The sequence below is a fragment of the Cystoisospora suis genome (genome assembly GCF_002600585.1).
Source record: "Cystoisospora suis strain Wien I chromosome Unknown contig_1622, whole genome shotgun sequence".
In the NCBI taxonomy this organism is placed as follows: Eukaryota; Apicomplexa; class Conoidasida; order Eucoccidiorida; family Sarcocystidae; genus Cystoisospora; species Cystoisospora suis.
In genome coordinates, this window is record NW_027154422.1 from 2,018 (window position 1) to 28,774 (window position 26,757).

At 44.9% G+C, this 26,757-nt stretch overlaps 2 protein-coding genes across 2 annotated transcripts in view; one reads left to right on the plus strand and one right to left on the minus strand.

Moving 5' to 3' along the window:
* CSUI_003570 (uncharacterized protein) overlaps positions 1-2,803 on the plus strand; it is a 3,384-nt gene extending 581 nt beyond the window's left edge. Inside the window, exon 1 of the mRNA XM_068063766.1 lies at positions 1-2,803. This exon is cut by the window's left edge and continues 581 nt beyond it. The gene's annotated coding sequence lies outside the window, so the exon portion shown is untranslated.
* A 479-nt stretch (positions 2,804-3,282) lies between these two features.
* On the minus strand, positions 3,283-26,721 carry CSUI_003571 (ric1 protein). Its single transcript, XM_068063767.1, has 8 exons — positions 25,571-26,721; positions 25,074-25,099; positions 24,436-24,495; positions 18,483-23,558; positions 12,785-17,983; positions 10,821-11,758; positions 9,256-9,761; positions 3,283-8,258 (listed from the first exon to the last, which is right to left on the minus strand). The coding sequence occupies exons 4-8, from the start codon at positions 23,228-23,230 to the stop codon at positions 3,900-3,902; spliced, it is 15,750 nt and encodes a 5,249-aa protein (XP_067924258.1). The 5' UTR covers positions 23,231-23,558; positions 24,436-24,495; positions 25,074-25,099; positions 25,571-26,721; the 3' UTR covers positions 3,283-3,899.
* Positions 26,722-26,757: the final 36 nt, after the last annotated feature.

Genomic DNA, 26,757 nt, shown 5'->3' on the forward strand with positions numbered 1-26,757 from the left:
TCTTTCTTTCTGAAGGGATGGATAGGATTTTTATGTCTGACCCGTAGAGTTAGGCAGCGCCTAAAGGAGGAGGAGGTGGAGAGAGAGACGAGATGGTGGAGAGATGCTGTCGTGCATGTAGCGGAGAAGAATAAGGGTATCGTTCTTCTGGAGATAGAGAAGAACGAAGATGAAGAGGGAATCTAAAGAGGACCAAGAAGAGCGAGAATAAGGGTGAGGAAAGGAGCTGATGATGTGTTAATGCAGATGACTTGAGAGAGAAAGAGAAGAAGAAAGAGAAAGAGAAGAAGGTGGTGAACGTGTTTTGGTCTGGGCTTTTTTTCTCTCATGGAATCTGAATAACATCGAGAGAGAGGGGAGAATAGGAAGAGGAGGAATGAGCTTTATTTAGTCAGGGAGATGAGAAAGAAAGAGAGTTGTCGTCTCTCTGCCAAGTGAAGATGGATACGTCGGATGTCCGGGTGTATGTACACACACATAGGTACATTCAGGTGACGATGGAGAAAGGCGAGAAGGAGAGTGTGGGATATTAATCCACGTTACAGAGGGAGATCAAGAAGAAGAAAAGGTAGACAGCAGAGGGAAAGGATGATTGATGACGGACGCTGCTTCCTCCTTTATGCTTAGGGGAGTCCCTTCCATTTCTGCTACACCTCTTGTGTCTCCCTCGCTGATCGTGTCTGTCTTCTTCTCCTCTCGCTTTCATTCCTTTTAGAGAGAAGTCTTATTGTAGATCGATTCAAATTCCCGCAATGGCCGGAAGCCGTCCACACAGCTATACCAAGAGGCTCGCGTAGAAAGCAAGATACCACTATGGAAGGAGGGACGGGAGAGCGCCCTTCAACCCCCCCCCCAAGATCAAACATCTCATGTCTTTTCTTTCTGTCTTCTTGTAGATAGAAGATTTCTACACGCTTCTTCTCAGCCTGATTCTCTTCCTTTTCTCTCTCTCTCTTTCATATATGATATACCTACGCCTGAAACAAGTTGCTGTAGAAGCGCGAGGAGGAAGAAGAGAAGGAAAGAATGAAGTGTAGAGAGGGATGTTCCCATCTATCACGAAGAGCTAGCAAGCTTGGTGCGATACCTTGACGCATCTTCTTCGCTTCCTAGTCCCTTGATCTTAGAGAGATCTTTGGACAGGTGAAAAAGCCGTCCATTTCATGATGAAGATGAGAAGGTTTTCCATGAGATTCTGGATGGAGAGAGAAAGATGCATGTCGAAAACGCAGAGGAAAAAAGAGACACAAAGAAAGAGAGCTAGCTACATGCACTCAGTCTCGGGCCATCCCTTCTCATTCACATCTCCTTCTTTGCGGGTGGCCTATCTACCCTCTGGAGTTGGCAGGAGGGACATGCATGGCATCTCTTCCCTTCTTCTTTCCTTCAAAGTCTTCTCAGTTCATTCATCTTTTCTTCTTTAACTCTCTCCAGAAGATGTGTTCTCTCCTCCTAGACGGGGACAATGAGATGACTACATCGGAATACATAGGTGTACAGATGGACCCATGTATAAATCTTCATAGGTATATATATGGAGATATCTATCTCTCTATCCATCTATCTAGTTCTATCTATCTACCTAGGCAAGTAGGTGAAAGGACTGAGTGGGGTGTGAGGAGTCGCCTGCGTGGAAGGTGACTAGACGCAGATCATCTCTCTGATCACGAAGGATCTCTTGAGGTGAATGCAAAGATCTGTCTATATATCTCTACGGTGAAGAAGAAGAAGAGAGACGGAAAGTAGCTGTTTCTAGGAGGCGAAGACAGCACACGTGACGGAGAGGCAGGAGGCGATATACACCTGTACGTTGCTAATCCACATAGATAGATACATGAATAGATATGTAGACAAACAGATCAAAGAGGGACAGATAGATCCGCTCTGTCTTTCTGTTTGCATAGATCTTTATGTCTAGAGATGTGCCATGTGATAGTATGGGTGAGGTGTTGTGTGTCTGGTGTATATACCCCGCCTCGTGGTCCTTATTTCTTTTCTTTCTCCAGTCTCTCTTTCTTTGTCTTCCCCATTCTTTCCCACCTTCTTTTTCAAAAGAAGATGGATGTTTCTTTTTTTCTTTTTCTCTTTTAGAGAAGATTGTCAAGGAGGTGGAATGCAGTCGTCGTAGTTAGTTGTAGGGAATGTGGCTCTATGTTCGAGGAGAGAAGAAAGATCTCTCTTCTCTTCTCTTTCTCTTATGAAGGGTGGGGTGTGACTGCCGATAAGAAGAAAGGAACAAGGCTTTCTTGTTGAAAGGTGAAAGTTTTTCTCTTTTCTTTTTCCTTCTTGGCCTACATGATCAGAGATAAACTTCTCTCTGATTCATCTAGATTCACATGGCTTACTGAGGAAGGCCCCCCCTTTCCCCACTGGCAAAAGACTTCTTGGTACTTTCCGCTTTGAGTTACGAACAAAGGCGAAGATATCGACGAAAGCGCCGAGCTGTCTGTACGTCTATGCGAGTAGGTTATGCGTAGGACGTGCAAAGACTTTCTCCGGATGTCCATGAATGAGGTATACACTAGCATTCTTACACATGCGCGAGGATGGTGGCATGGAGATGCTTCCGGAGTCTCGTAAAAAGGAAGAGGAGAGGTTATCATCGGGGGAGTATTACGATGTATCTGCTTCTTATCTGTCGTCATCTGTATATTTTACCTGCTATTATGTCGATATCAAAAGAAGTCTCGGATTTTTCTTGTGTTCGGGTGGATTTGCTTTGAGAAAGAGAGTCATTTCTTTCTTCTCTTGTTCTTCATCAATGAGAGGAAAACACTCGCTGAATAGACCTCGATTATTCCTCTTCAGAGTCTCAAGCATACATTCTAGTGAAGAGGAGATGGGCACCCAGACGTTTCCAGCAATTTAAGAGAAAGACGTTACTTAGTTAGTCTTCCTCCAAACATGGACTGTATGAAGAGACAGAGAGAGATTTCTTCCTTCTTCGCATGGGTCGGTAAGAATCAGGACTGTCAAAGAAGAATCTTCAGAGAGAGAGAGATACAGAGAGAGACGTCCACCTGTTAAGATAGATAGGATCTCTCCTGTCTGTGTCATTCATCTAGTCCGTCGACAGGTAGGTGAATGGTTCGAGTTTGTATGGCATCTCAGTTCAAGCTAAGAGAGGGGCCCGCCTTCCCTTGGTTCCCACCTTCGCGCGATTGTTTGCTGAAGTAGATCTTTCACTGAAAAGACGAGGAGGTCTGTCTACTGAGTGAGGTGACGCGCGAGTACTAGCTACCAAAAAAGCGTAGATAGATAGATACACTAAGACACAGAGAGCGGGTGAGTATCTCTGATAGGGAGTAAGAGCTGAACAACATGAAGCTAAGGAAGGCAGAGCTTCCAAGTGACAGGATACAATGATATAGCACTCAAACCGTACATACACCTTTGGAGAGGAATATATCGATACTTTGAAGATGATAGAGAGGCATCGATGTTCATCTTCATCTACTATGTCAAGGAGCTTAGCTTCAGGAGTCAGCCTTCCCCCCTGTAGACCAACCGAAGGCCTTTTAGTTAGGGTGCAGCACGGGTTCGTCTCTTCTTCTTATTCTTCCAAGCTCGGATCTTTCAAGGAAGGGAAATCTTAAGACATTCTTCTATGATAGCTAGCTGTCTTCATGCATGGGGAAAGAACAAGAGCAAAACAACTTCAGGTAATGAAAAGAGTCTCGGTGGCTATCGTCATGACAGACCCAATGAAGGTCTCCGCGATGAGATAGATACACACGACAGAGGAGACACTTACACATAGAGCAGAGATAATATCACACGAAGACATACGCCTCTCCAACAAGTCTTTCTTTCTTTCTTTCGTATAGGAGTAGAGCCATCCGCTTATAAGACCCCCCGCCTGTGTTCTTCCTTCTCTTCGAGGTTGTGTTCTTCTTCCTTCATCGCGTCATTGCCTGCTGTCTCATTTCATGCTCTGCGTATCTTAATCTTATCAGAGCTGCTTCTGCTTGTAAGTATAGCCACAGCTCTACACGAGGAGGTAGACCCTCTTCCCACCTAAATCGTCTTCTTCTTTCTTTACTTCTATGACTAGGAAGTTCTGTTGTGACTTCTTCTTCCTGACACTCTGATGAGAAGGTTCCTTGTCCTAGTTCCTCTTCCTTAAGATGCCGGTCTGTCTGGTCCGTCTCCGTCTCCATCTTCTTTTTCATTTCTTCTTCTTTTTCGTGTTTTTCTATACAAGAAGCTTGAACACCATGGTGATGTATCTTCTCCTCTCTTGTCTCTAAGATCTGATAGAGCAATTCAGGACATGCAATGAGTGCTGTCTGTACACCCCAAGCATCTTTGCTTCCTGTAAGAAGAGCTAAGACAGGTATCGGGAGATCCATTCTTAAGAAGATAGATAGGAGAAACTTTCCTATGTTTTCTTTCACCGCATTCAAGATGAACTGATGATCTTTCTTTCCGAACTCTTTCTCCCTTTCAAGTAACACAAATGGAGGGGTTTGAAAGAGAGAAGACTCATTCAAAGCGATGCCTCTCTCTCCCCCTCTCTGACTTTCTCCTGCTTTTTGCGTGCCGTGATGGTGAATGACGCCTCCACTGTTCTCCAAGTATCGGTTGTCGACCATCATCGACTTGGGTGGAGTGTGCGGTGGTGTCCCTTCTCTGTTACTGTAAGCCCTCTGAGTCTTATCCTCTCCGTTGCCTTCGCCGCCCTTCATAAAGCCTCTTGTTGCATGGGCTAGGGCCCTTTCACTGGTTGCCTTCTTCTGTGAAGAAGATGAGGAAGACGAGAGGGATAGAATGATAGGAAGATCAATGAAGAGAAGATCGTTAACAAGAAGATTCTGTGTGAAAGAGGAACGAAAGGTGAGAAGGAGACACTCAGGTCGGAGAGGAGAGATCGAAGAAGGAAAAGGAATAGCTGCTATCTTCTTACATGCTGAAGAAGAAGAAGAAAGAGGAGACGAAGAAGGTGGAAGGGTGACAAAAGTTGAGAGAGGTAGAGAAGAAGGCGAGAGAGGAGATGCCTCGTGGACCATGGCTTGAGATTTTCTTCCGGACATGTCATGAGAAGAAGATCTCCCGTCTACAGAGTCGATTAAAGGGGGGGAAGAGAGAAAGAGAGAGAGATTTTTCTTCCAAGCGAGAGGAGAAAAGAAAGTATATACCTCATCGTCACCCCCTAACAGTAGCTGAGAAGCAAAGGAACGAAGAATCTTCTCAAACGCCAAGGGTTTTATCACAAGAGGTGGAGGAGAAGAAGAGGGAGAGAGAGAAGAAGAGATGATCTCCTGAGGTGAGAGATTTGGAGATGTCCGTTCTTCGAGATGAAAGAGTTGCTGGAGCTCCATATGAAAGGGAAGTAGCCAGGTAGGAAGATCAAGAGCCAAGGTGGCCGTGAGGTGAAAGAGACGGAGCCACTGAAGATGTCTGAAAGAAGAGAAAACAGACTCCGCTATGATCTCTTCTAGCTGTCGATACAGCTCAAGAATCTCACTTTTACTTACCTGCTCTTCGTCGTATTCTTCTTCTTCCTCTCCTTCAATAGTCAACCATGAACGAATCTCGTCAGGGGAGAAAGACATATTCTCTCTTTCTGTTATCCCCAAGTCATCCTTCTCTTCTTCAAGAGATAGCAACTCTTCTTCATCACTTCCTTCCATTGACCTACACCTTCTCTCTTGTTCTCCCCCCCCCCTCCACCTCCTATCCTGTCGTCTTTGCGAAGGTTCTCTCTTCTCCTTTTCTTCTTCTTCTTGTCCCCTCTTTCTTCCCTTCACTGAGACTTCTCCTCTCGTTTCTTCTTTTACATCATCTTTCTTCTTTCTCTCCTTCTTCTTCTTTTCTCCTCGCCTCCATACCTGGGGAGACCAAAGCCGTGGAAGGGCTCCGTCACTCCATGGTAACTGAATGACGGGGCCAGACGAGCAGAAAGAAGATTTTCGTCCTCCTTCTCCTCGTCTTTCTCTTTCGACACCTCCTGTTTTCTCTTGAACGTCCTCGCCTACAATATGAAGCTTCCGTTGATCTTCTTCTTCTTCGTCTTTGCCTTTAGCTCTTTCTCCTTCTCTTCTTCCTCGATACCCAGCTATTAGAGTTAAGATGAACCGTATCAGTTTCTTCGCTAGATCGAAGATGCCTAGGTCAAGAGCAGCTTTCAAGAGAGGTAAAGCTCGATACTGTCGCACTCTCAGCGGCCCTTCGATGTTCTGGAGAACGACAAGATAGAGAGATGCTGTATGAAGGAAGTTGTGATCTAAGGCCTCTTGAAAGAATTGACGGGGTGAGAGACCCAAGAGAGGAAAGAAGATCAGAGGCGCTCTTAAAGGCTCTGTCTTTCTTATACATGAAGCTATCACTTTACGTAAGATCGATGGATATCTCACAAGCAATACACGAAGAAGAAGATACAGAGATAGACCTCCAGGTAAAGATGCCAAAGCCATCTGAACAGCATGAAGAGAAGAGACCAGCTGTTGTCCCGAAGGAGAGACAGAATGCCCCTCTGAGATTTCTTTTCTTCTTCTTTCGGAGAAGAAGAAGAGACTTCTGGAATCTTCTCGAAGATCATGAGTAGGACAGAAAGGAAAAGATTCTTTACCGAGAAAATTGGGTATCGATAAAAAGATCAAGGCTCTCTTCATGTCCTTATCTTTCAACAGGTGGAATTCATATCCATCTCCTTCGCTTCTCTTTCTTCTCTTCTTTTCTTCTTCTTCATTACCTTGTCTTCTTTCTTCTTCTTCGTTTCCTTTTTCTCTTACAACATATCTCCCTATGTTCTTTTCATCTCTCTTTACTTGAGACGGTATCTCCATAAGAGGAGGAGGAGGAGGTCGTCGTTCAGAAGGAGAAGAAGAAAGAGAAGAAGATAAGAAGACGTCTTTCCTTTCTTCTCTGTTCGAGCTGAATACGTTGTCGATCTCTGAGAATGCATGAGTCTTCGGTTGAATTCTATTCATCATATGAAGACAAGGAGAAGAAGAAGACGAAGAGAAAGAGAAAGAAGAGGAAGATGAATGAAGATTCGTCTGAGGTAAGGTTAAAATATATCCTTCATCCCCTTTCAGAATTCTTTGATAGACAACTCTCTCCCTTTCATGGTAATAGAGTTCATCTAGGAGGAGAGATGGAGGCGTAGGCATATGGAGAGGTCGAGATATCTCACGAGGATCGTTATAATGATGCTCTGCAGGATGAAATGCATGCTGACGAAGAGGAGAGATCTGAGGTAAGAAAGATGAGAGACTTCCTCTCTCACTTTTCTTTCTAAAGAAAAAAGACGATTTCTTAGAAGCACCTTTCTTCACCCCACTTCTCTCTTCCGTTGTCTCTCCGTCTTCTCTTCTTTCTTGACACATAGGGATCGAGTTGTTTCCTTGCTGCTGCAAATCATACACTTGGGCATCTCCATGTCCTTCTTCTTCTTTCTTTAGCAGCAACGGCTTTTCATCTCTTTCGCTTGAAGTCCTCTCTATAAGATTAGGTAGTGAGAAGGACAGAGGAAGAGAGTGACAAGACGAAGAAGAAGAGGAAGAGATGTGTATCAAGGAAGGAGAAGAAGATGAAGAAGAAGAGATGTCTATCAATGAAGAAGAAAGTGGACTTAGGAAGGTGAGATCTTGACCCTTGGAATGTGTTGTTCTTGTTCGTCTCGTAGAAGTATCGGAAGCCGGGTCAAGATTCTTCTTATCCTTATCTTTTCGAGAAAGCAAACGACCCTTCTCAGAAGAAGATGCAGATGAAGAAAAGAAAGACTTTCTGAGTTGTTTCCGATACTCTAGAGCCTTTTGCATTTCGCGCGAGAAATGAGGAAGAATCTGATTGAAGATCTCGAAGAGAGAGAGCTCGATCAGATGTGTAAAGAAAGGAGAGGTACGTAGATGATAGAAGAGAAGCTCTATGGCGTTGCATGCCATAGCACACTGAGCTGACGAACATCTTTGGCGGAGAGAAGGCGAGGAAGAAGATGAAGAAGAATGAAAGAGAGAATGAAGAGGATTACTCGAAGCGTGAGATCTCACCATAGAGAGAGAAGAAGATGAAGAGAAAAGGGAAGACGAGGAAGCAGCATAAGTAAAGAGACGCCTTATAAGAGGATGAAGACAAGGCTGGAGTTGAAGTCGGAGATCCATACAAGGAGGAGAGATTCTTGAAGAAAGGGTACCTTGACGCTGCGAAGAAGATGAAGAAGAAGTTCCATCAGAAACTGCTGGAGAGGACGAAGAAGGGAAAGAAGAAGAAGATAAGATGCCTCGCGTTGGCGAGCATGCGACTACGACTCCAAGCTAAACAAAGCAAAGAAAAAGAGAGGAAGAGAAAGAAAGGATTGTGAATTATGAAGAAGAGGAAGAAATAGAGTAGACTATAGCAAAGGTGCAATAATGGAGTATCATCTATGAGAGAGGAGTGAGTCTGCTGAGAGAGGAATCTTCTCTCCCGCAAGAGAATAGAAAGAGAAGAGAGAGAAAGAAAGAAAAAGAGAAAACTGCATGCAGGGGAAAAGACTAGGCCTTCAAAGGAAATCCTCTCTACGTAGACGTAGCTATACATATAGATAAAAGGTGTGTGGATGTAGCTTCGAATACAACAACGATGAAATGCCTATGTAGATCCGTGTGTATACCTAGACAGATAGACGTGTGTATCCATATGTATATATGCAACGAGACGTGTGTATACCTATAGAACGAGGAGAAAGAAAAGAAGAGGCGAGAAAGCGATCAAACAGACGCCCGTATGAGGGGCGAGGGTGGGATCGAAATGGCTATGGCAAGATTCATTGAGATCTCTTCTACGTATCTCTATCGATACAGAAAGTCTCGAGATATACACATCTATGTAGGTATCTGCAGCGAAGAGGGGAGATGCCATGCACCCCCCATGTGTGTTCTATATCAGCAGATAGAGATACATCAGTGGACCTACATAGACAGATTCAGAACCTCCATGCACATCTATCTCTATCTATAGATATCTGAGTGAATTAGATAAGACAGTCTGAAGAAAGGAGAGAGTGTAAGACACATTCACGCACGGATAAGAAATGCAAAACACTCCGTCTCTCTCTCTATCTCTCTCTCTACGTATGTGTATCTACAGAGATAGAGATCTATACACCGACATATCTATATGTATACATCTAGATATACGAAAACAGTTGCATGTACTTCTTAGATGTGAACTTTTCAGATCGAGAAAGAGCGAGAATACAAAGGGGCAGGGAAGAGATATAGCTCTAGTCGAATGTCTCTATTTTCTTTTTCTGCGTCCTTGCCTCCTTACCGCCGCATAGATCCCAGCGATGTGTAGAGGCTGAGGTCTCTGCTCTATAGGAAGAAGGAGAGGAATCGACCGACAGACTACATCTATCGACTCCTCATGGTAGAGAACAGATGACACAAAAGAACAAGATGGTGAGGCAACACGACTCTCGTCAAAACTTTCTCTTTCTTCTTTATCCACGTCTCCTCCTCCTCCTTTTCCTTCTCTTTCCTCCTTCTCTTTTTCTTTTTCTTCTTGATCTCTCCCTCTTCCTCTCTCTGCCCTTCTCGCATCCACCTCTTCACGAACGACACCCACGCTCATAGTTTTCTTTCGAGAAGGTGAGAGAAGACGAGAATACGAAGGAGGAGAAGAAGAGAAAAGCTTCTTTTGAAGTCTCGGTCGAGAAGAGAAAGAAAAAGGAGAGGGATGAAGGTGAAAAGAGAAAGAAAGAAGAGAAAGACCATCTGTATCTTGAAGCCAGACATACACCCCTCCAAGGCAACAGCATGCGGAGTCATCTCCACCTGAGAGAAGAAGAACAAGAAGAGAAAGAAAAGAAAAGGATGAAGGCGATCTCCCCTCCATCAACTGTGAGATTCTCTCCCAAAGAAAGAATGAAAGAAAGAACAGGAGAGAATATCAAGAGAACACAAGCAAATATGAAAAGAAAAACGTGAAAAGAAAAGAAGATAAACAAATGCAGTTTATTTCTCTTCAATCACAAACAGCTCCAGAGATAGGGACACCTTACCGCTCTCACCGCTCGCTCATCTCCCTCCTCAAGACATCCGCATGCATAGACATACAGACATATACATTTGCACATACGTATACATACATGCATGTGTATACAAACAGGTGTATGCACATATAAACCCATACATATCTCAGAAAGAGAAAGGTGGAAAGAGAGAGGTGACTGGCGTTTGAGGAAGTAGCGCCAAGAGATAGGAGATCCTTGTAAGTGAACGTGGATAGAGAGAGAAGGAAGAATTCCTCATTTGTGCGAGAAGAACGATGGACAACGAAGAGCCTGCTGCCTTCATCTGGAGAGATACATCCCTCTACGTACGTCTACTTTCTCTCTCTGCCTCTGTAGCGATTTATGCAATAGTGACTGAGTATCGTAAAGCCTCTCTTTCTCCCTGTAGACGTAGAAGAGACATCTGATACCCGCCGAGACAGGGGTACCAGAGGAGAGGGCGAAGAAGAAAAGCAGGAAAAGCACTGAGATGACAGCAGTCTCTATTCTTCACTCTCCTCATGAAGAGAAAGAAAGAAACAGAATTGGAGAGGCTATCTACGAGTTGAACCTCTAAAGAAGAGCGAGTGAAGAAAGACAGCTTCGATGAAGATGTGCAGTACACTCGATTCCCGTGAGAGAAAGAAAGAGAAAAGGAGAGGAGAAAGAGAAGAAACTAAAGAAAGAAAGGGAGAAAGAAAGAGAGAAAGAAAGAGTGTAAAGGAGAGATTCTCGCATGTCTGTCTTTTATCTGGTTTGGTAAGAATAAAACAGAGAAGATGCATGCTAGACAAGAAAAGAAGAAAAGAAAAGAGATCTCCCCTTACCCTTTCACTCTTACCTTCATGACGTGTTCCTCGCCTAGATAGAAAGAAGGGATCTCCTTCTTCTTCTTCTCTCTTCTTCTCCTTCCTCTTCGACTTCTCTTCTCTCATGCTCGTATCCCGAGTACACTGCAAGAACATTCCATGATCGCTACCTTCATCTCTTTCTCTCTTCTGTCCTTTTTCTTCTTTCTTCTTCTCCTCCTCTATCTGTTGTTTCTCTCTCTTCTCTCTCGAAGTCTTCACACTGTCACTTTCATCTGATAGTCCTTCCGCAGATACTCCTCCCTGTCTCCCTTGTATTCTTCCTCCTCTCTGTCTGTCTTCTTCTTCTTGTTCATTCTTTCTGTCTTTCTTTTCTTCAATTTCCTTCTTCTTCTTCCTTTCTCCTCTTACTCCTTCTCTGCTTCTTTCATGAACCCTATCTGTCTCTCTGCTATCTTCGTTTTCCGCTCCCTTCTTGAACCCTCTTGAGATAGATGTCGGCCTACCTTCTTCCTCTCTTTTCACTGGACTTACTCTAGATAGCGTTAACCGCAGAGAAAATTCTCCCTTCTTCACCTCGTTATCTCCTTCCCTGTTGTTCTTCTCCTCCTCCTTTTCTTTCTCTACGACAGCCTTCTCTCTTGCTCGTCTTCCTTCTTTCAGCATCGCTTCTTCTCTGTCTCTTTCTTCCTGTTCCCCTTCTCTTTCTTCTTCTTCTTTTCCCTCCTTCTTCTCACATCGAGAGGTAGCATGAGGTGTCTTTTCTTTCATTTTGCCTTTCCTTTTGTGGTGACTCTTCCATAGAGGTAAAGGATGTGAAGGCAGAGGTGTGAAGGGGCATCTTAAGTGATCTCCTAGGCCTCCATAGAAAGAGTCATCCTGACTACTCAAAGCTGTCTTTCCTAGCAAGCTCTCTTCTTCTTCATCTTCTTCCTCTTCGAGATCAGGGCGGCTCTGCGTTGAAGCAAAGCTGGAAAGTGAGAGACACCAGAGAGAGAGACAGACAGACAGACAAAGAGAGACAGGAAGAGACGACAAGATGAAGAAGTCAAAGAAGAACAAGAAGAAAAGAGAGAGAGAAAGAGGGGAGAGCAACCGAGAGAAGAGGTAAGGAAGTTCTTGATGGACAGAAGCAAGAAAGAAGAGATAGCATAATGAATGAAAAGGGAGAAAGGAAATGGTAAAGGCGAGGCCTGATGCAGAGCACGCTCTTTCCCCAGTCGACCAACGAGAAGCCTTTCTTCCTGCTTCGAAGCTCCCCACTCTACAGAGAGAGATCGACAGAGATACCGAGACAGATAGAGAAATAGGCAGAGATAGATAGAGAGATAGATAGAGATAGAGAGATGAAGAGAGAGATACGCGGGAGCTTAGAAGAGACTGAAGAGGGATTTCTTTACCATGTGATCTTCAGCGGATGATAAGACCCCCGACACGAGGTGGTTATGAAGAAGGCTATGAGAGGGGGGGGGGGCGATAGTACCACACAGCTTGCATGCATGTGTATACGTGTGTAGATCGGGCCTATGAGAGGAGAGACTGTATCACCTCCAGTCAGATGACCTTAGGGTGTAGAGGAGAAAGGGCTCGTTATGGAGACATGAATATGTTCAGAGGTATCTAAGAAGAATGAGAGACACAAAGAGAAAGCAAGATGATAGCCTTCTTCATACAGAGATGAATGGGGAAGAGAAAGAGTTCTTCTTCCCTTAATACATCACTGAAATAAAGAGCAGAAGAAAAGGAGATATACATAACGCATATGTCTCTATGGTGTGTGCCTACACTAGAGATTCATTTATCTATCTATCTACCTGTCTATCTGTCTGTCTGTCTAAGAGTGTCCCTGAGAGATGGACTACGTCTAAGTCGTACAGTATCTACTGCCCACAGAGCCACTTAGATATGAGATAACCACCGAGAGAGATATTCTGTATACATTTGAATGTAGCCCTGCATGGGTAAAAAGCTATCTCTCCCACCCTATGTAACTCACCCTAGATCTGACATGGCGACAGGTGTATAGACACCTCCCTCGCCTCTTCCTCTTTCTCTTCCTTTTCGATCAGCCAGACAGAAGAAGGAATCTTTTCTTGTTCTTCCCCACGTTTCGCATACACTGCCACTCATGGAACGTCTCAAGACATTTCTTCCTTCTCCTTCTCTCTCTCTTTTTTCTTCCTCTTCCTCTCCCCTTTCTGAACCGTCTTCTCTTTCTCTCCCATTCTGAGTACCCGAGAACAGAAGTCTGTCTTCTTCTTCGTCTTCTCTCGCTTCTTTTCGACATCTTTCATCCCCTCCTTTCTTTGAAAGTAACTTCGCCACACCAAGAGGCGAGCTCGATCGCGGAGTATGTATCTCGTAAAGGTCTCTCTTCCCAGACGAAGAAGCACTTGGATGAAGATTCTTTGAAGAGGGTCGGTCTTGGAGAGAACCCTTTCCCTGACTGTGGAGATCTTTCTCGTTGAAGAAAAGATGATGGCGAGAGAAAGGAAGTATCGCGTTATGAGAGCGATTCCTCCTTCCTTCTCGAGCTGCTTTTCTTATCGTTTTCGAATGAAGATGAAGAAACCCTGGAAGATGAGAAGGGGCATAAGAGAATGTAAAACGGTTGCCTTGCTGTTCTCCTTCTTCTTCTTCTTCTCTTCTTTTTTCTCTTTCTCTCCCCTGCTTAGCGGTAGATAGAGAAGAATGAGACTGCTGATGCGGTTGATCAAGAAGAGGCCTCATCTTCAGAGAAGAGTCTCCAGGAGGGGAGGATGCTGTACGTTCAAGAGGGAGAGAAGAAGAAGAAGAAGCGACTGACCTTGGGTTCTTCTTAGGAGGTGAGAAGTGTCCTGTGAGATCGAGAGATGGATTTCTTTCGTATGAAGAAGGAAGAACAGTGAGAGATACAAAGGAAGCTTTTGAGGAAGATGCAAGAGACCGGCTTGTTTTAGAAGAAAAAGAAGGCGAGGAAGAAGATGACAAGAATAAAGCACCGCTGCTATTCTTCGCTATCCTTTCACGAGCTCTCATCGTCGTTGTGGTGATAGAGGTAGAAGTAGACCGTGCTGTCGGAAAGAGAGAAGTCCCTGTGACTTTCTCTGTTGAAAGGGCTGGAAGAGAGAGAGCTGAACGAGGAGAAGAAGGATAAGAAGAAGAAGAAGCTTCGCCCTGTGAAAGAAGCCCGTCTTGAGAGGAACAAGAAGAAAGAAGCGGAGAAGAAGAAGAAGAAACCTGACTTGGAGAAGGAGATGACGCTAGTAAAGGAAGAGAATGAGATACAACAATATGAGGGGGAGGAGAACAAGAAGAAGGAAGATTTGGACTGTAAGGAGGATGAGTGAGAGAAGGAAATTCCCCGTTAACCCTGGTCTCACGATGGCGAGGCTGAGAAGAAGAAGAAGAAAAAGAACGGAAAGATGAAGAAGGTGGGGAGATCTTGGAGTTATTGAGACTATTCGCAAGATGGCCTACATGTTTCGAAGAAGATTCATGCAGGAGATCTTCTCTCCTCTTGACCTCATATGTCTTCTCTTCTTGTTTCTCTCCTTCTTCAATCCCTGTTTTCTGTAGAAGTCCATAGCGATCCATCTCCTTGTCGTTCTTCTTCATCTTCTCTTCTTGTTCTCCTCCTGGTACTGTCTTACCTTTTGTGGAGACAGAAGAAGCGAGAGAAGAAGGAGAGAGACGAGAAGAAGAAGAGCTTGGTATCTCACTAGGTCCTTGAGTTGAAGCAAGATAAAGACGATGAGAAGAAGATAGAGACTTCGGCAGCAGAGAAGGAGACGAAGCATTGCATGAAAAAGACGGTGATGGAATACCTCCTCGGCCTGTTTTCCTTATCATACCTACAAGCGCTAGTTTCCTTCTTCTCATTCTTCTTCTTCGTTTCCACATGACATATCCAATCGTACATGAAGGACAGGAAGAAGAAGAAGAGAAGCTCCTACGTATACCTTCTTCTTCTTCATGATCCCTACATCGCCCGTCTCGTTCTTCATCTGTCTCTCCCACTGATCCTTCTCTTTCTCTCTCTCTCATCCATTCTTCTTCCTCTTCTCCTAGATTAAGAGATGAATCTTCTTGACCTTCTCTGCCAGGAAGAACGAAGAGAGAAGGAGACGGGAGAGGAGCGAAACTGGGAAGTTGAGCTGTCGTGTCTAGCCATACAGATGTGACGCCCCACGCAATGCATGCGCTCTGCTCCACAGCTAGCTGCGGTATGAGATGAAGAGAAGTCAAAGAAAAAGAAGAATCGCGAGGAGTAGAAGAAGAAGATGAAGAGGCTGATGAACCTGAAGAAGAGGAGAAGAAAGATGGCATAGAAAACATGGAAAAGAAAGAAGAAGAAGTCGGCTTTGCTGTATCCTTATGAATGCTTTCAAGTTGCTTCATCTTCTTTCCTTCATTTTCTTCCTTTCTCTCTTTTTCTTCTTCTTCAGTCCACCTGACTTTGTGTGACCCCTTGCTTACCCTATTATAAGACGCCCCCGCCATGAGATTCATAGCAGACGAGCCCCCTCCGTTCGCGTGGCTGAGAGAAGACTTCACGATGTTTTCTTCTTCTTCTTGTGTATTTCGGAGACTTTTTCTTATGGCCGTCTTCTGCGCAATCACATTAGGATTGAGAGCACTAGGAGGATGAGTAGTGAAAGAAACAGAAGGAGAAGAAGAATCTAATGTATCTTTCTTATCTCTTGTTCTATCCCTCAGCATCATCTCATCATCCTTCCTCTCTTGGAGGTCTTCTCTTCTTCCTCCTTCTCCTCTTCCTCTTGTGTCGATCTTCTTCTTAGTCATGCTCCGCCTCTTCTCATAGAGACGGAGTGCCGTCACTTGGCCCGTTGCGTGGAGAACAAGAAAGAGAAAGGGAGAGCCACAGAAACGGAGCTGTAGAGGATGATCGATCCAGCAATGAGAGACGTCGACTTGCCATAGTGCATGCACATCATAGATCAGAATTCGAGGGACACCTTTCAGAAAGGCATTTCCTTCTCCTTCTAAAGTAGAACGACCGCCACTCCCGCCAAGGAAAGAAGCCGAAGAAGAGGAATGCGAAGAGGATGAAGAAGCAGAAGAAGAGATATAGAGCCCTGCTGCTGGCGAAGGAGATCGAAGCTGATAAGCTGTGATGAGGTAGTGTGCATCATAGACAGCTAGGAGAGGCTGTCTTGTGTCTATGGATTGGGAAGAATGATAGAGACAGGGAGAGGCTGTTGAAGTCTGACGAGACATCACACCTGAAAGAGAATGAGAAGGAGAGACGAAGAGAGGAGGAGGAGAAGATGAGGTAGGAGAAGTGCTAGGCATCCACCATCTTATTCTCTCCTTCAACGAAGCTCTCTGGCAAATCTCACATATAACATCTCTCTCATGGACACCTTCTACCTTTTCATGTAGATATCCTGATCTCTGTCTTTCTTCTCTCTTCTTATTCTTAGACTCTTCTTCTCTGCAATTCTTTTCTAGATTTCTTTCTCCTCCTTCTTTCTTCATGTCTCTTTCTTCTTCGTCTTCTTCTTCGTCACTGTGGCCGCTTAACTCTATCTCTCTTCCACATAGACTACACACAGCAAATCTCTTCTTCTTCCTGCCTTGAAGAAACGAAGGTCTATCTCTATCCACTTGATCTCCTTGCCAGCCTTCATCCATGCTTTGCCTGCAACCTTCCTTCTTTCTAGAACCTGCTGTGTAGATTTCATTCCTTCTTTTCCTGTTCTCTTTCTCCTCCTCTCTCCATACAATCTCCTGTTGAGAAGATGAAAGCAAAGCCGTTCGCAGCGGCCTAGCTGGTAGACGTCTGACGACTCCTATGCACTCATTTAGACCGAGTCTTCCTCTTACATCAAAGAAGTATAACGCATATCCGTATGAGCTACTACTATGGCTTTTATATCTGGTTCTTCTTCTCTCTTCTTCTTCTTTCTCTTCTCTTTCTCCTCCTCTTCTGCCTCCAGATGAGAAGATCTTCCCTATCATGGCACCCCCTCCACCCCCTGCTCCCCCTGTCTCTCCATACTTGAAGGCAGCCAATCGATCCTTCCACGCAGCCATAGCATCCCAGGCGTGTCTTTCTTGCATGTCTAGAAAGACCCCAGCTGTAGGCAAGGCGTGCTGAAGAGCTAGCGGTGTCTCTTCCAGATGTCTAGCTAAAGCGACATCAACAAGAGTACATGTTCCCCGTTCTCCTTTCCATGTAGGAAGAAATTCAGGAGAAGAAGATGAAGAAGAAAGAGAAGACGAAGGCGGAGGAGGTAAGAAGGTCGTCTGCTGAGAAGGTGAAGGTGAGAGAAGAGGAGAAGGGACACCATTCAATCGATCGATATGGTTGCTTGCCTTCTGTGGAGAAGAAGATAAAGAGGAAGATGAAGAAGAAATCTCCGATAAGAGAGGAGTATGCCTTGTATGTGAGAGGTCGTTGTTAGTCGGGGGAGGTTCTAGAGAAGCATATGGAAGAGATATCTCATCTTCTCTTTCTCTTGTGTTTCTCATGGCCGTCTCTTCTCTCCTTTCAAAAAGCGACACGTCACTCCTAAGCAAATGCTCTTCCCTATCAGGAGAAGATGATAAAGAAATAGATCTCTTTTCTTGCTTTCCTTCTCCTTCTATCTCTTCTTCTAAAACACCCCCTCTAGTACTTCTCTCTCCCTCTCTTCTTCCTTCTTCATCTCTCTCTTCTTCCTTTCTTAACTGTCTTCCCAATGAAACATCCTCACGCATAGAATACCTCTTCTTCTCTTGATCATTGATCTCTTGACCGCCCCCCCTAGAAGAGAAGACGTGAGAGGAAGATTTCATTCCTCCTATAGCTATCTTTGCATCTATGTGGTATAGAGAGGTAATAGGGAGGGGTGCACTCGCAGCGAGAGCCGCTAAAGAAGAGGAGAGATTGGGGTGATATGTTTTGATACATACAAAGAAGATCGACGCATCATACCATCCTTGTGGCAGTAAACCTGTAGGCATTTCTCTCTCTTCTTGTTCGTTACCTAGCATTCTCCATTTCCTTTGCAAGAAAGAATAGAGGGCAAATCCACGGGTGCCATTCACGAGAAGATAATCTTTCTCAGGAGATAGACTTGCTTGTCGGATAGGCCAGTTAGGCGATGTATACATAGGGGGAGGATAAGAGATCTTCGACCATGACAAAGATGGAGGAAGATAAGGAAGCGATTCCCAGTGAAGAAAGGATGAAGACCCTATCAAGATTCTGAGAAGACAATGATGAGAAAAATGAAGAAAGAAAGAGACGGGAGACAGAGATAAAAGACGCTCCGCTACCGAGCGGATTACTGACCATTCATTGCGTAAAGGATTCATGGAGCTACACGCAAGCCCAGGACTCCCCCCCCCCTCAGCTAGAGAACGGCAGATCCAAAAAGTAGGGGCGTGTGCTAGAAAGGAAAGATGAAAAGGAAAGGAAGAAAACCTGTCGGTGAAGATGTATGAGAGACTGCGGGGGGTGGGGATCAAGATGAGGAGTCACATATGGGAAGCCACATAGTTGGAAATTCCGTATCATGAGAAATGTATGAAGAGGGATGTAGATGCTTAGGCCTTGTTTTGGTACCAGACTGTATATGTGAATACGTATACATGCATGTAAGCATCTATCTATCTATCTTTGATCTACCTGTCTGTATCTGTAATCTATCTGTCCCTCCCTACATATGAATGTGCCTTGGATGTCTTTACCAGAGAGTCCTTACCTATCTCCTGTATCACTCGCTGCCCCTCTACTACCGGCAGTATCAACAGCCGTTGTCCCTACACCTAGCCACGCACTCCTATAGATAGGGACTTCAAACACTTGTGGAATAGCAAGACTCTCCATCAACCTCCTCTTCTTTTCTTCTTCTTCTTCCTCTTCCTTTCTCTTTTTCTCCCATTCTTCCTCCTTCCTTGTTCTTTTCCTAATGCCATCTGTTGACACGTCTCTCTCTTCTTCTTCTCCTCCTCCATCTCGCCTCTCTCCACCACGATAAACAGAATGCCTGCTTTCTTCATCGTCTTTTCTTACTTCTTCTTTCTCATATCGACTCATCTCTCTTGCCTTCCCCCGTAACATCTTCCTCGATGTCTCTTTTCCCTTCACGGTAGACACCTGAGATACAAGCAAACCTAGACCAAGCCCCGTCCATATACAGGTTAAAGGCCTTGCTGAAGGAGGAATGGGCTGTAAGGTGGCACGACGGCTCACTAGCTTATCCTCTTCTACGTCTTTGCTTTCTCTTCTTTCTCGAGAACTCTGAGAAGAGACAAAGGTCGGATCTGTGGGAGGTGGTAAGAGAAACGTATTCTTATCTGTAGCTTGAGAGTTCATAGAAGGATCATAAGAGGAGAGAGAAGAAGAACCGAAAGGAAGAGAAGCTCGAGATAAAGGTGTCGGATAGACTCTTCGAGGAGAAGAGGAAGAAGAGGGGGAAGACCTCATTTCGAAGAGGGGTGGTGAAGAGCGTATGTTGTTCTTCTCACCTTCTTCTTCTTCCTCTTCATGCGGTGGATGGCATGAGGGATCAAAGGAGGGGGGGAAAGGAGAGAGAAGTAAGCGACCTGTATAGGAGAAGACAGCTACAGTTCCACCTCCTCCTTCCGCAGGAGCATCTATAACACAAGATTCCTCTTCTATATCTTCAGTTGTCCTTCTTCTTCCAGATAGAATTCTGCTTTTTATCTGTCCTTGTCTTTCTATTCGATTCTCCTTCTCACTTGATGAGACCCTCTTCACATCGATTCGATCGCTCCACTTCACTACGAGAGCTAAGCCGTCATCGGACCACTTCAGGCTTTCTACAGGGGGGTACAACGGAGAAGTTCTCTCCCTTCTATCATAGTCTATCAGCTTTCCTCCCTGGAGAGACTGTGGAGATTGTTTTCTATGAGGGCTGTTAACGTAGTGTGCAGGGAAGTGATTGAGTGGCAACGTATCATGAGGAAGTCGGTGAGATAAAGATCTTTCTTCTTCTTCCTCTTCTTTTTCTTCCCTTCTTACGTCGCTTGAATGATCTCTCTTCTTTTCTTCTTCTTCTCGTGGTCCCCAGTAATCCAGTGTATATAAAAGCCGTACATGCTGATGGGAATAGGATCTACACTGACGTAAAGCAGAAGAAGTCTTCTTCACTCTTCCTGAGGGTGCTGAAGATGATAGGTCAAATTCATCTTCTTCTCTTTCTCTTGTATAAGATGAAGAAGAGAGGCAAGAACCATTCTCTCTTTTATCCTCCTTCTCTGTACGAGTTCCTCTTTCTCCCTTCCCCATGTCGATTGAGAAAGAGACGCCACTCGCTTTCTCTCCTCCTCGAAAAGACGCTGCTGAGTCTACATCCTCTTTGCGCTCAGAAAGACGATTAAGATGAGAAGAAGTACAAGAGGAAGTAGAAAGAGAAGGAGAAGATTGATCACTTAGATCTATGGCATAAAGTTCGATGAGACCATTGGCGAGGCCTACAGCTATCATCTGTCTTTCAGCATTTAGGGCACAACACACAGCGCTATCCCGACGTATAAGGATACCTATAGGAGAGAAGGGGCGAAGGCGGCCACGACTATGAAAGCAAACTGAGAGATTTTCTCCCCCCTCTCTACTACCTCTTTCTTTCCTTTGTCTTTCTTCTACCTCATCTTGAAGGAGATGATGAGAAGAAGCGACAAGAGGGATCTGCCAGCTAAGAAGAAGAAAGCGACCTCTAGTCGTGACAACGCCCAGAAACCCAAGGCGCACATTCAGTTCAAGCTGGGAGATGCCTTCAGATAAAGTAGCTGCAAACTCCGGCAGACCTCTTGTCTCTTCTTCTTCTTCTCTTCTTTCTCGCTTGCCAGACAGCTGACCCCCCTCGAAAATCTCTTGATCTTCTTTACCAGGAGATAAAGAAGAACGTGTAGACGTCATGAGAGCGGCATCACAAGATTCGGATTTCCTATAGGTTAAGAGAGAATGTAAAGTCCTCAGAAGAGATGAAGAAGGCTTTACCACACACTCGTCTGTACGACTGGGTATCTCTCCCTTTCTCTTTCTTCCATCTTCTTCTCTATAGACACTATCTCGAGTCGCAGCTCTGTTATCTGGCGCTTCTGTCCTATCGTTTTTCTTCGTTTCTTCTCTGTGGTGAATCAGTCGCTGTCGAATCCTTTCCTCTTCCTTATAGCCATGCCAAGAGGGAGAAGAAGAAGAAGAGGTAGCTACACCTAACCGACGAGGTGAGTCTGTGGAAGAAGATATGTGTCTAGAGGGTAATGGTCTTAAGTCACTTGCAAAACGAAGTAGCTCTCGAAGATTTTGATGTGCCTCTCTCGCTTTCGAGATATCTCCGCGAAGAACGTCATCGGGTAAATCCGGTAAAAGCACGACGTCTTCTGTCTTCAATTCATGCTCCAGAATCTCTTGGATGGTCTCGTGGCCTAAGGGGGAATATAAGTAACATATAGAAACACCAGGTGTATGTACACTACACCCACTACTCGTACTACTATGGCGATCACAACTCCGGCCACTATGACTAGAATCGCCCCTCATGACATCCCTGCCTTCTCCTTTATCTCCTCCTTTTCTTTCCTCTTCGTCTTCTCTTTGAAAAGAAGTGCAATCCCGAGGGATATGACCTTCATGGAAGATCTTTTCTTTCTCTTGAAGCTCCTTTTCTTCTTTTTCTCCATTCTTTTCTAGGTATATATCTGCATGGCGTCCACTCTCCCGCAATGGGTCATAGCCTTCTTCACCATTGGCAGCACGATCATAGCGGTGTGTGAGGAAAGTCCCTCTCCCGTCGCAAGTCTGTTGTGCACTCCCTTCTTCTTCTAGTCTCGTGTCTTTTCTTCTTCTTCCTCTCTCTGTGTCGATCTTTCCTTCATGGTCACCATCACACGATCCCCCACGGCATGGTAAAGAAGAAGAAGATGCCAAGACAGGAGTAGGAGGAGTAGTGGTCGACCTATAGACAGGTCTAGAGCAAGAACAAGAAGGAGTGCAAGTGACGGGAATAAGATCAGAGAGATAGATAACGCCCTGAACCGTTCGTAATCCATCAAGAGGAAGAAAGAGAAGAGCGGGCTGTCTTGCACATCCCACTAGAAAGTGATCGAGAGAACATGTCGACGCTGAGCCTCTTACAGGTAAACTTAAGACTGCATCAAAGTGTATGTACACCGGACGTAAAGATTTCGGACGATGCTGTAAAAGTATCGATGGGGCAGAACGTAATGCTGCTATCGTCGAAGGAGTCCTAGGCCCACCCGCTGATCTCTCTAAGCCAAAAGGATTCTCCGACGATGGAGACGAAGAGACCACTCCTCCCCCGCTACTCCTGCTACTACTAGTACTACTATGGCCACCTGACGATGAGGAGATAGATGTGGTTGTCTGTGTTCCTTTAGAAGATATAGAGGCATTATCTTCATCGTCTTCATCGTCTTCGTCTTCATCGTTATCTCCTACTTCTTCTTCTTCTCCCTCATCGTTGGAGGTATCTGACCATGTATCGTCAAGAAGGTAAGGAAAGTAAAGAGGAGGAGAAGAGGGGAGATGAAGCTGTCTACCTCTCCTATATGAAGATGACGAGGAGGCATCGTAACGATTCAAGGACGATGAAGACTTCTCTTTCTCTCTTATCTCCTTTTCATGTCTTTCATTCGATGCCTTCTCTATCTGATTCTCATCCCTCGCACTTCCTCTCTTATCTATAGGATGACTCGTCTTCTTCTCTTCATTCAACCTATCTTCCTTAACCCTCCCTCTCTCTTCTTTCTCATCACCTTCTTGTTCTTCCCTTGACGAAGAAGCAGCTTGAAGATGTGGTCGAGATCGCTTGTCTGTCGTGAGTGTATAGACACATACATTAGCTTGAGGATAGCATGTAACAAGAATTCGATAGAAGAAGGGAGACACCCCATATGTCATCACCTGACTGAAATTCTCTCTATCATCCTTATGCTTTGTCTCTCCATAACTGCGAGGATGCCCCTCAGACCTTATCGCCCCTCTTTCATCTTCTCTTTCTCCTCCTTCTCTCTTGTTCTTTTCTTGAGAAGATGTCGTCGTCCAAGACACATAGCTAGCTGAAGATGAGGATGTTATAGAGAGAGGGGCCTGGAACTGCCAGGTGGCATAGACATGGCAACCAAAATGAAAGGTGTTAGGAGGTCGAGTGAACGACGCAAGAAGAAGACGATGCTGATGATTACTATAGATAAGTAAGCGAAAGGGCTGGAGAATGAGAAGATACAGTCGACACGGCGAGATAGAAAAGGAGGTCGGAGGGATGACAGAGAGATAGGAAAAAGAAAAAGGGAGAGATCTCTCTAAAGAAGAATAAGATAGATCTGTGACAGGCGAAGAAGAAGAAGAACAAGCATCTCCTCGACCTATTCCTTCTCCTGATGAGAATGAAGATGAAGACAAGGGATGAGAAGGAAAGGGGGGAGGGAGACGTAGACACGTGGCTTGGCCGAGGGACGTTATCATCTTGACGACGTAAGAAAGATTATGACGAAGAAGATGAAAAAGAAAGAAAGAAGAAGAAAAGACCAGTCGAGAAAGGGGTGTGTATTGATGCAAGGCTTCTTTCAAACGACCGATCCATCTCAGTCATTTCCATCGACCTTACCCCTCTGCGAGTAGAACTAGAAACCAAAGTAAGAGTCCCCTCCCACACCCAGAGGGTATCTTCCTATCTATTTATCTAGCTATCTATCTCTGTCCCTCTCTATCTATCTTTGTATTTGTCAATCTCAGAGACAGTTAAGATCCTCCTCTCTCTTGCTTCGCCTTCTTGTATGCCGCCATGCACACCCTGAGAAGGGACAGGCGTTCATTCGCCCCACACAGCAAAGAGGAAGAAAGAGAAAGATAAGAACAAAGAAAGAAAGAACGAAAACGAAAGAAGAAAAGAGAAAGGAAAAAGGGGACATCCAAGAGCATCAACATCCGGCTAAAGAGAACCAGAGATCAGACGAGAATACCTCCGTTATGTCGCTATATATGTATGCACTCACATATGTAGGTGTATAAATGAGGATATATGGATCCACGTGAGGTGGAAGCATAAGAAACAGAGAAAGCAGGAGAATAGGATGACTATCGGGTATGTGATATATACAGTCAAACAAAGCAGATACACGATCAACATGTAAAGCATCATCGAGAAGTTATGACATATTAAACCAGAGAACTTTAAAACTCCTCGCTGTGAACGAGAAAGAAGACTGAAGCAAGCAAGAAGGAATCGCCGCTGTTACTTCTCACGCCCTCCCTTTGAACGCAGTCGAACCAAGTCTACATATGAGATAACGGGAGATCTACTATCTATGATGACACTCATAATTCCTCCGGTCATTTCTTAAGGTCGTAACTAACCGAGGAACAAACGAACGCTGTTAAAGCGAACTTCACGTATAGATGATTATCTTCCTTCTAGTAAAGTAAGCGACAAATATAACCCAGTATACATATATATATCTATCTATCTTCAATATGTCTGTCTGTCTATCTTTGATTCATCTTCCTATCTATCTGAGTTTGGAGAGGGAGAGACACCTCAGCTCATTATCAGCCCTCGAGTCCCTCTCGGTCTAGATAGAGACAGATGAAAAGAAAGACAAGGAAGAGGGAGGCGAAGAAGAAGAAGAGAAACGATCGAGGGAAGTTTCGAAAGAAAAGAAGAAGCCTACTTGTAATTCTGGCGGAAGGTATCGCACTCGTCAACCGCGCCACTCAAGCCATCCGGGTGTCTGTACACCCCAAAAGAAACACAAGGAGAATAACACTCATACCCAGGAGAGAAAGATGACGTGTTCGTCCCTTCACTTTGCTTTTCTCTTGGTTTTAGTCAGACGGTCTGTCTATCCTACGACCATCTAAAGTTGCCTCTTCCCGAAGGCGAGAAGAAGGAAGAACAAGAACGCTTTTCTTGTTCTCCTTCTTCTTGAGGGTGAAGTCGACTGGAGACTTCCCTGCTCTCCTTTTCACACCCCCTACAAAAAGCAGAGGCCTTTCTTCCCTCCCTCAGTCCAGACAGTAGACCCCCTCTATGCCAACCTATACAAAGACCCTGTTGTCTATATTCCGTGAGAGAATCGTGTCTAGATATGTAGATATCCACACTGGACCGATGACTACAATGCCTGAGCGTATATATGTCTAGCGTATATAGGATATATACGTATATCTATACGTATAGACATATGTACAGAGAAGCTGTACCAAGGTTCAGCAATAGATGATCTATATGTGTATGCACTACGATAGCTTGGGCTGTAGGAGGTTTGCTAATAGAGCTTTGAAGTGTACGACTAACATAGAGACTTACGCGCGGACGCATGCAAGGTATTCCGCCTGAGGGAGAGACCGAAAGACATCGGAAAGGAGAAAACGAAAGAGAGGAGAAGCGATGGAGAGAAAAAGAAGAGTGAAGCCGAAGAAAGAAACAAAGAAAGAAGATACGTGTCCAAGAGAATCTACTGAAGATGTACTCAACCAAAAGACCTCCATCTACCTCACGACCTCTCGCATGTAGCTACTATCTTCACCCCCTGCATATCCGTGAGTATCGCGGTCTTATCTCTCTGCTATCATCTTTGATGTACTAGTCACCTGGCATAACAAATATACATAGATACAATGGAGGCTGACCAATAGAACGACGGAGTGAAAGAGCTTGCCTGCTGTCATAGGAGAACATACAACTGTCGTCAAACAGCGGATTTGCTTGCATGGAAGACTATATATACGTCCGATGTACATACACATATATGTGTTGATAGATATACACATATGTATTGTGCGGTCCTACAGCATGAGACTTACCATGTCCTTCGAACAGGGTAGATTCTTATCTGTAGAAGAAGTAGAAGAAGAATCAGAGGACGAGACAACAGCTGCCTGTCTTATAGACGGGTCAGAGGAAGAAGCAGAAGAGGATGACTGCTGACTTGACTGGCCGCTCCCCATTCTCTCTTTCTCTGGATGATTTGGGAATTCTCTGAAGAAAGAAACGAAACGAAAACGGCTGAAAGAAGGAGAAAGAAGGAAAGGGCGGGAAAGTAGACAGCCGCTAGATGCAATAGAGATCCAAGAAGGAGAAGACAGAGACACCTGAGTTGTTTTTCTCTGTCTCCGTCTTCCTCCTTTTTACACGCCGGACAACCCGGGTGGGGAGGGGATGATGAGGAATGAGAGAGAAGGAAGCATAAAGTGGATGAAGGAGAAGAGAAAGAAGAGAGAAGAAGGGATCAGCCAGCCAAGAGCCAAGCAGGCGGCAGGAGATGAAAAGAGAAGAAGACGACGGCAGATGCTGACTTGAGAGACTGTATGGATATAGAATAGAGAGACTGGATGGAGAGACGAGACGCTTGGGTAAAGAAGTCTCCCGCATTCGCGCTCTCCGTTGAGAGATCATTCAGTAAGAGTGTCTTGAAGGGTAGTAGAAACGAGGAAGAGAAGACTGAAGTAAAAGGAGAACAACAAGAGCCAACCACACCTTGCCTTCAAAAAGGGAAGGGGGGTGAAGGAGAACAAGAAGAGATAGAGAAAGAGAATAGAAAGGAATCTGTGTGAACTTTGAGAAGAGGTGAAGAAGCCAAGAGACGACTAGTGAGAAAGCAAGGTGAATTAAGAAAACGGTCTAGACGTGTGACACCTCAGACCGCCCTTTGAACCTTTCCATCCTCATCCGAGAATAGGTATCCGCGAAGTACGTGTTTAGAGAATGAAGAAGAAAGAAGGGAAGAACACCACGGAAAGCCTTCTTTCTGCGTGGCAATTGATCTTGTGAGGAAGTAACTAGAAACAGGGAAAAACACCACTCTTCTCGAGACCGTAGGGAGAAGAATCACCGGAGAAGCTCGCGACAAACAACTTATACGAGCTCTGTCATCTGTTGAAGAGGTAGAGCCCGCCGCTGAAAGGCATTCATAGCACACAAGAACACGCCACGTTGACTCTTAGCAAATAGAAGAAAGCTCGTAGCGACAGAAAAGGAGGGACGTTCTTTT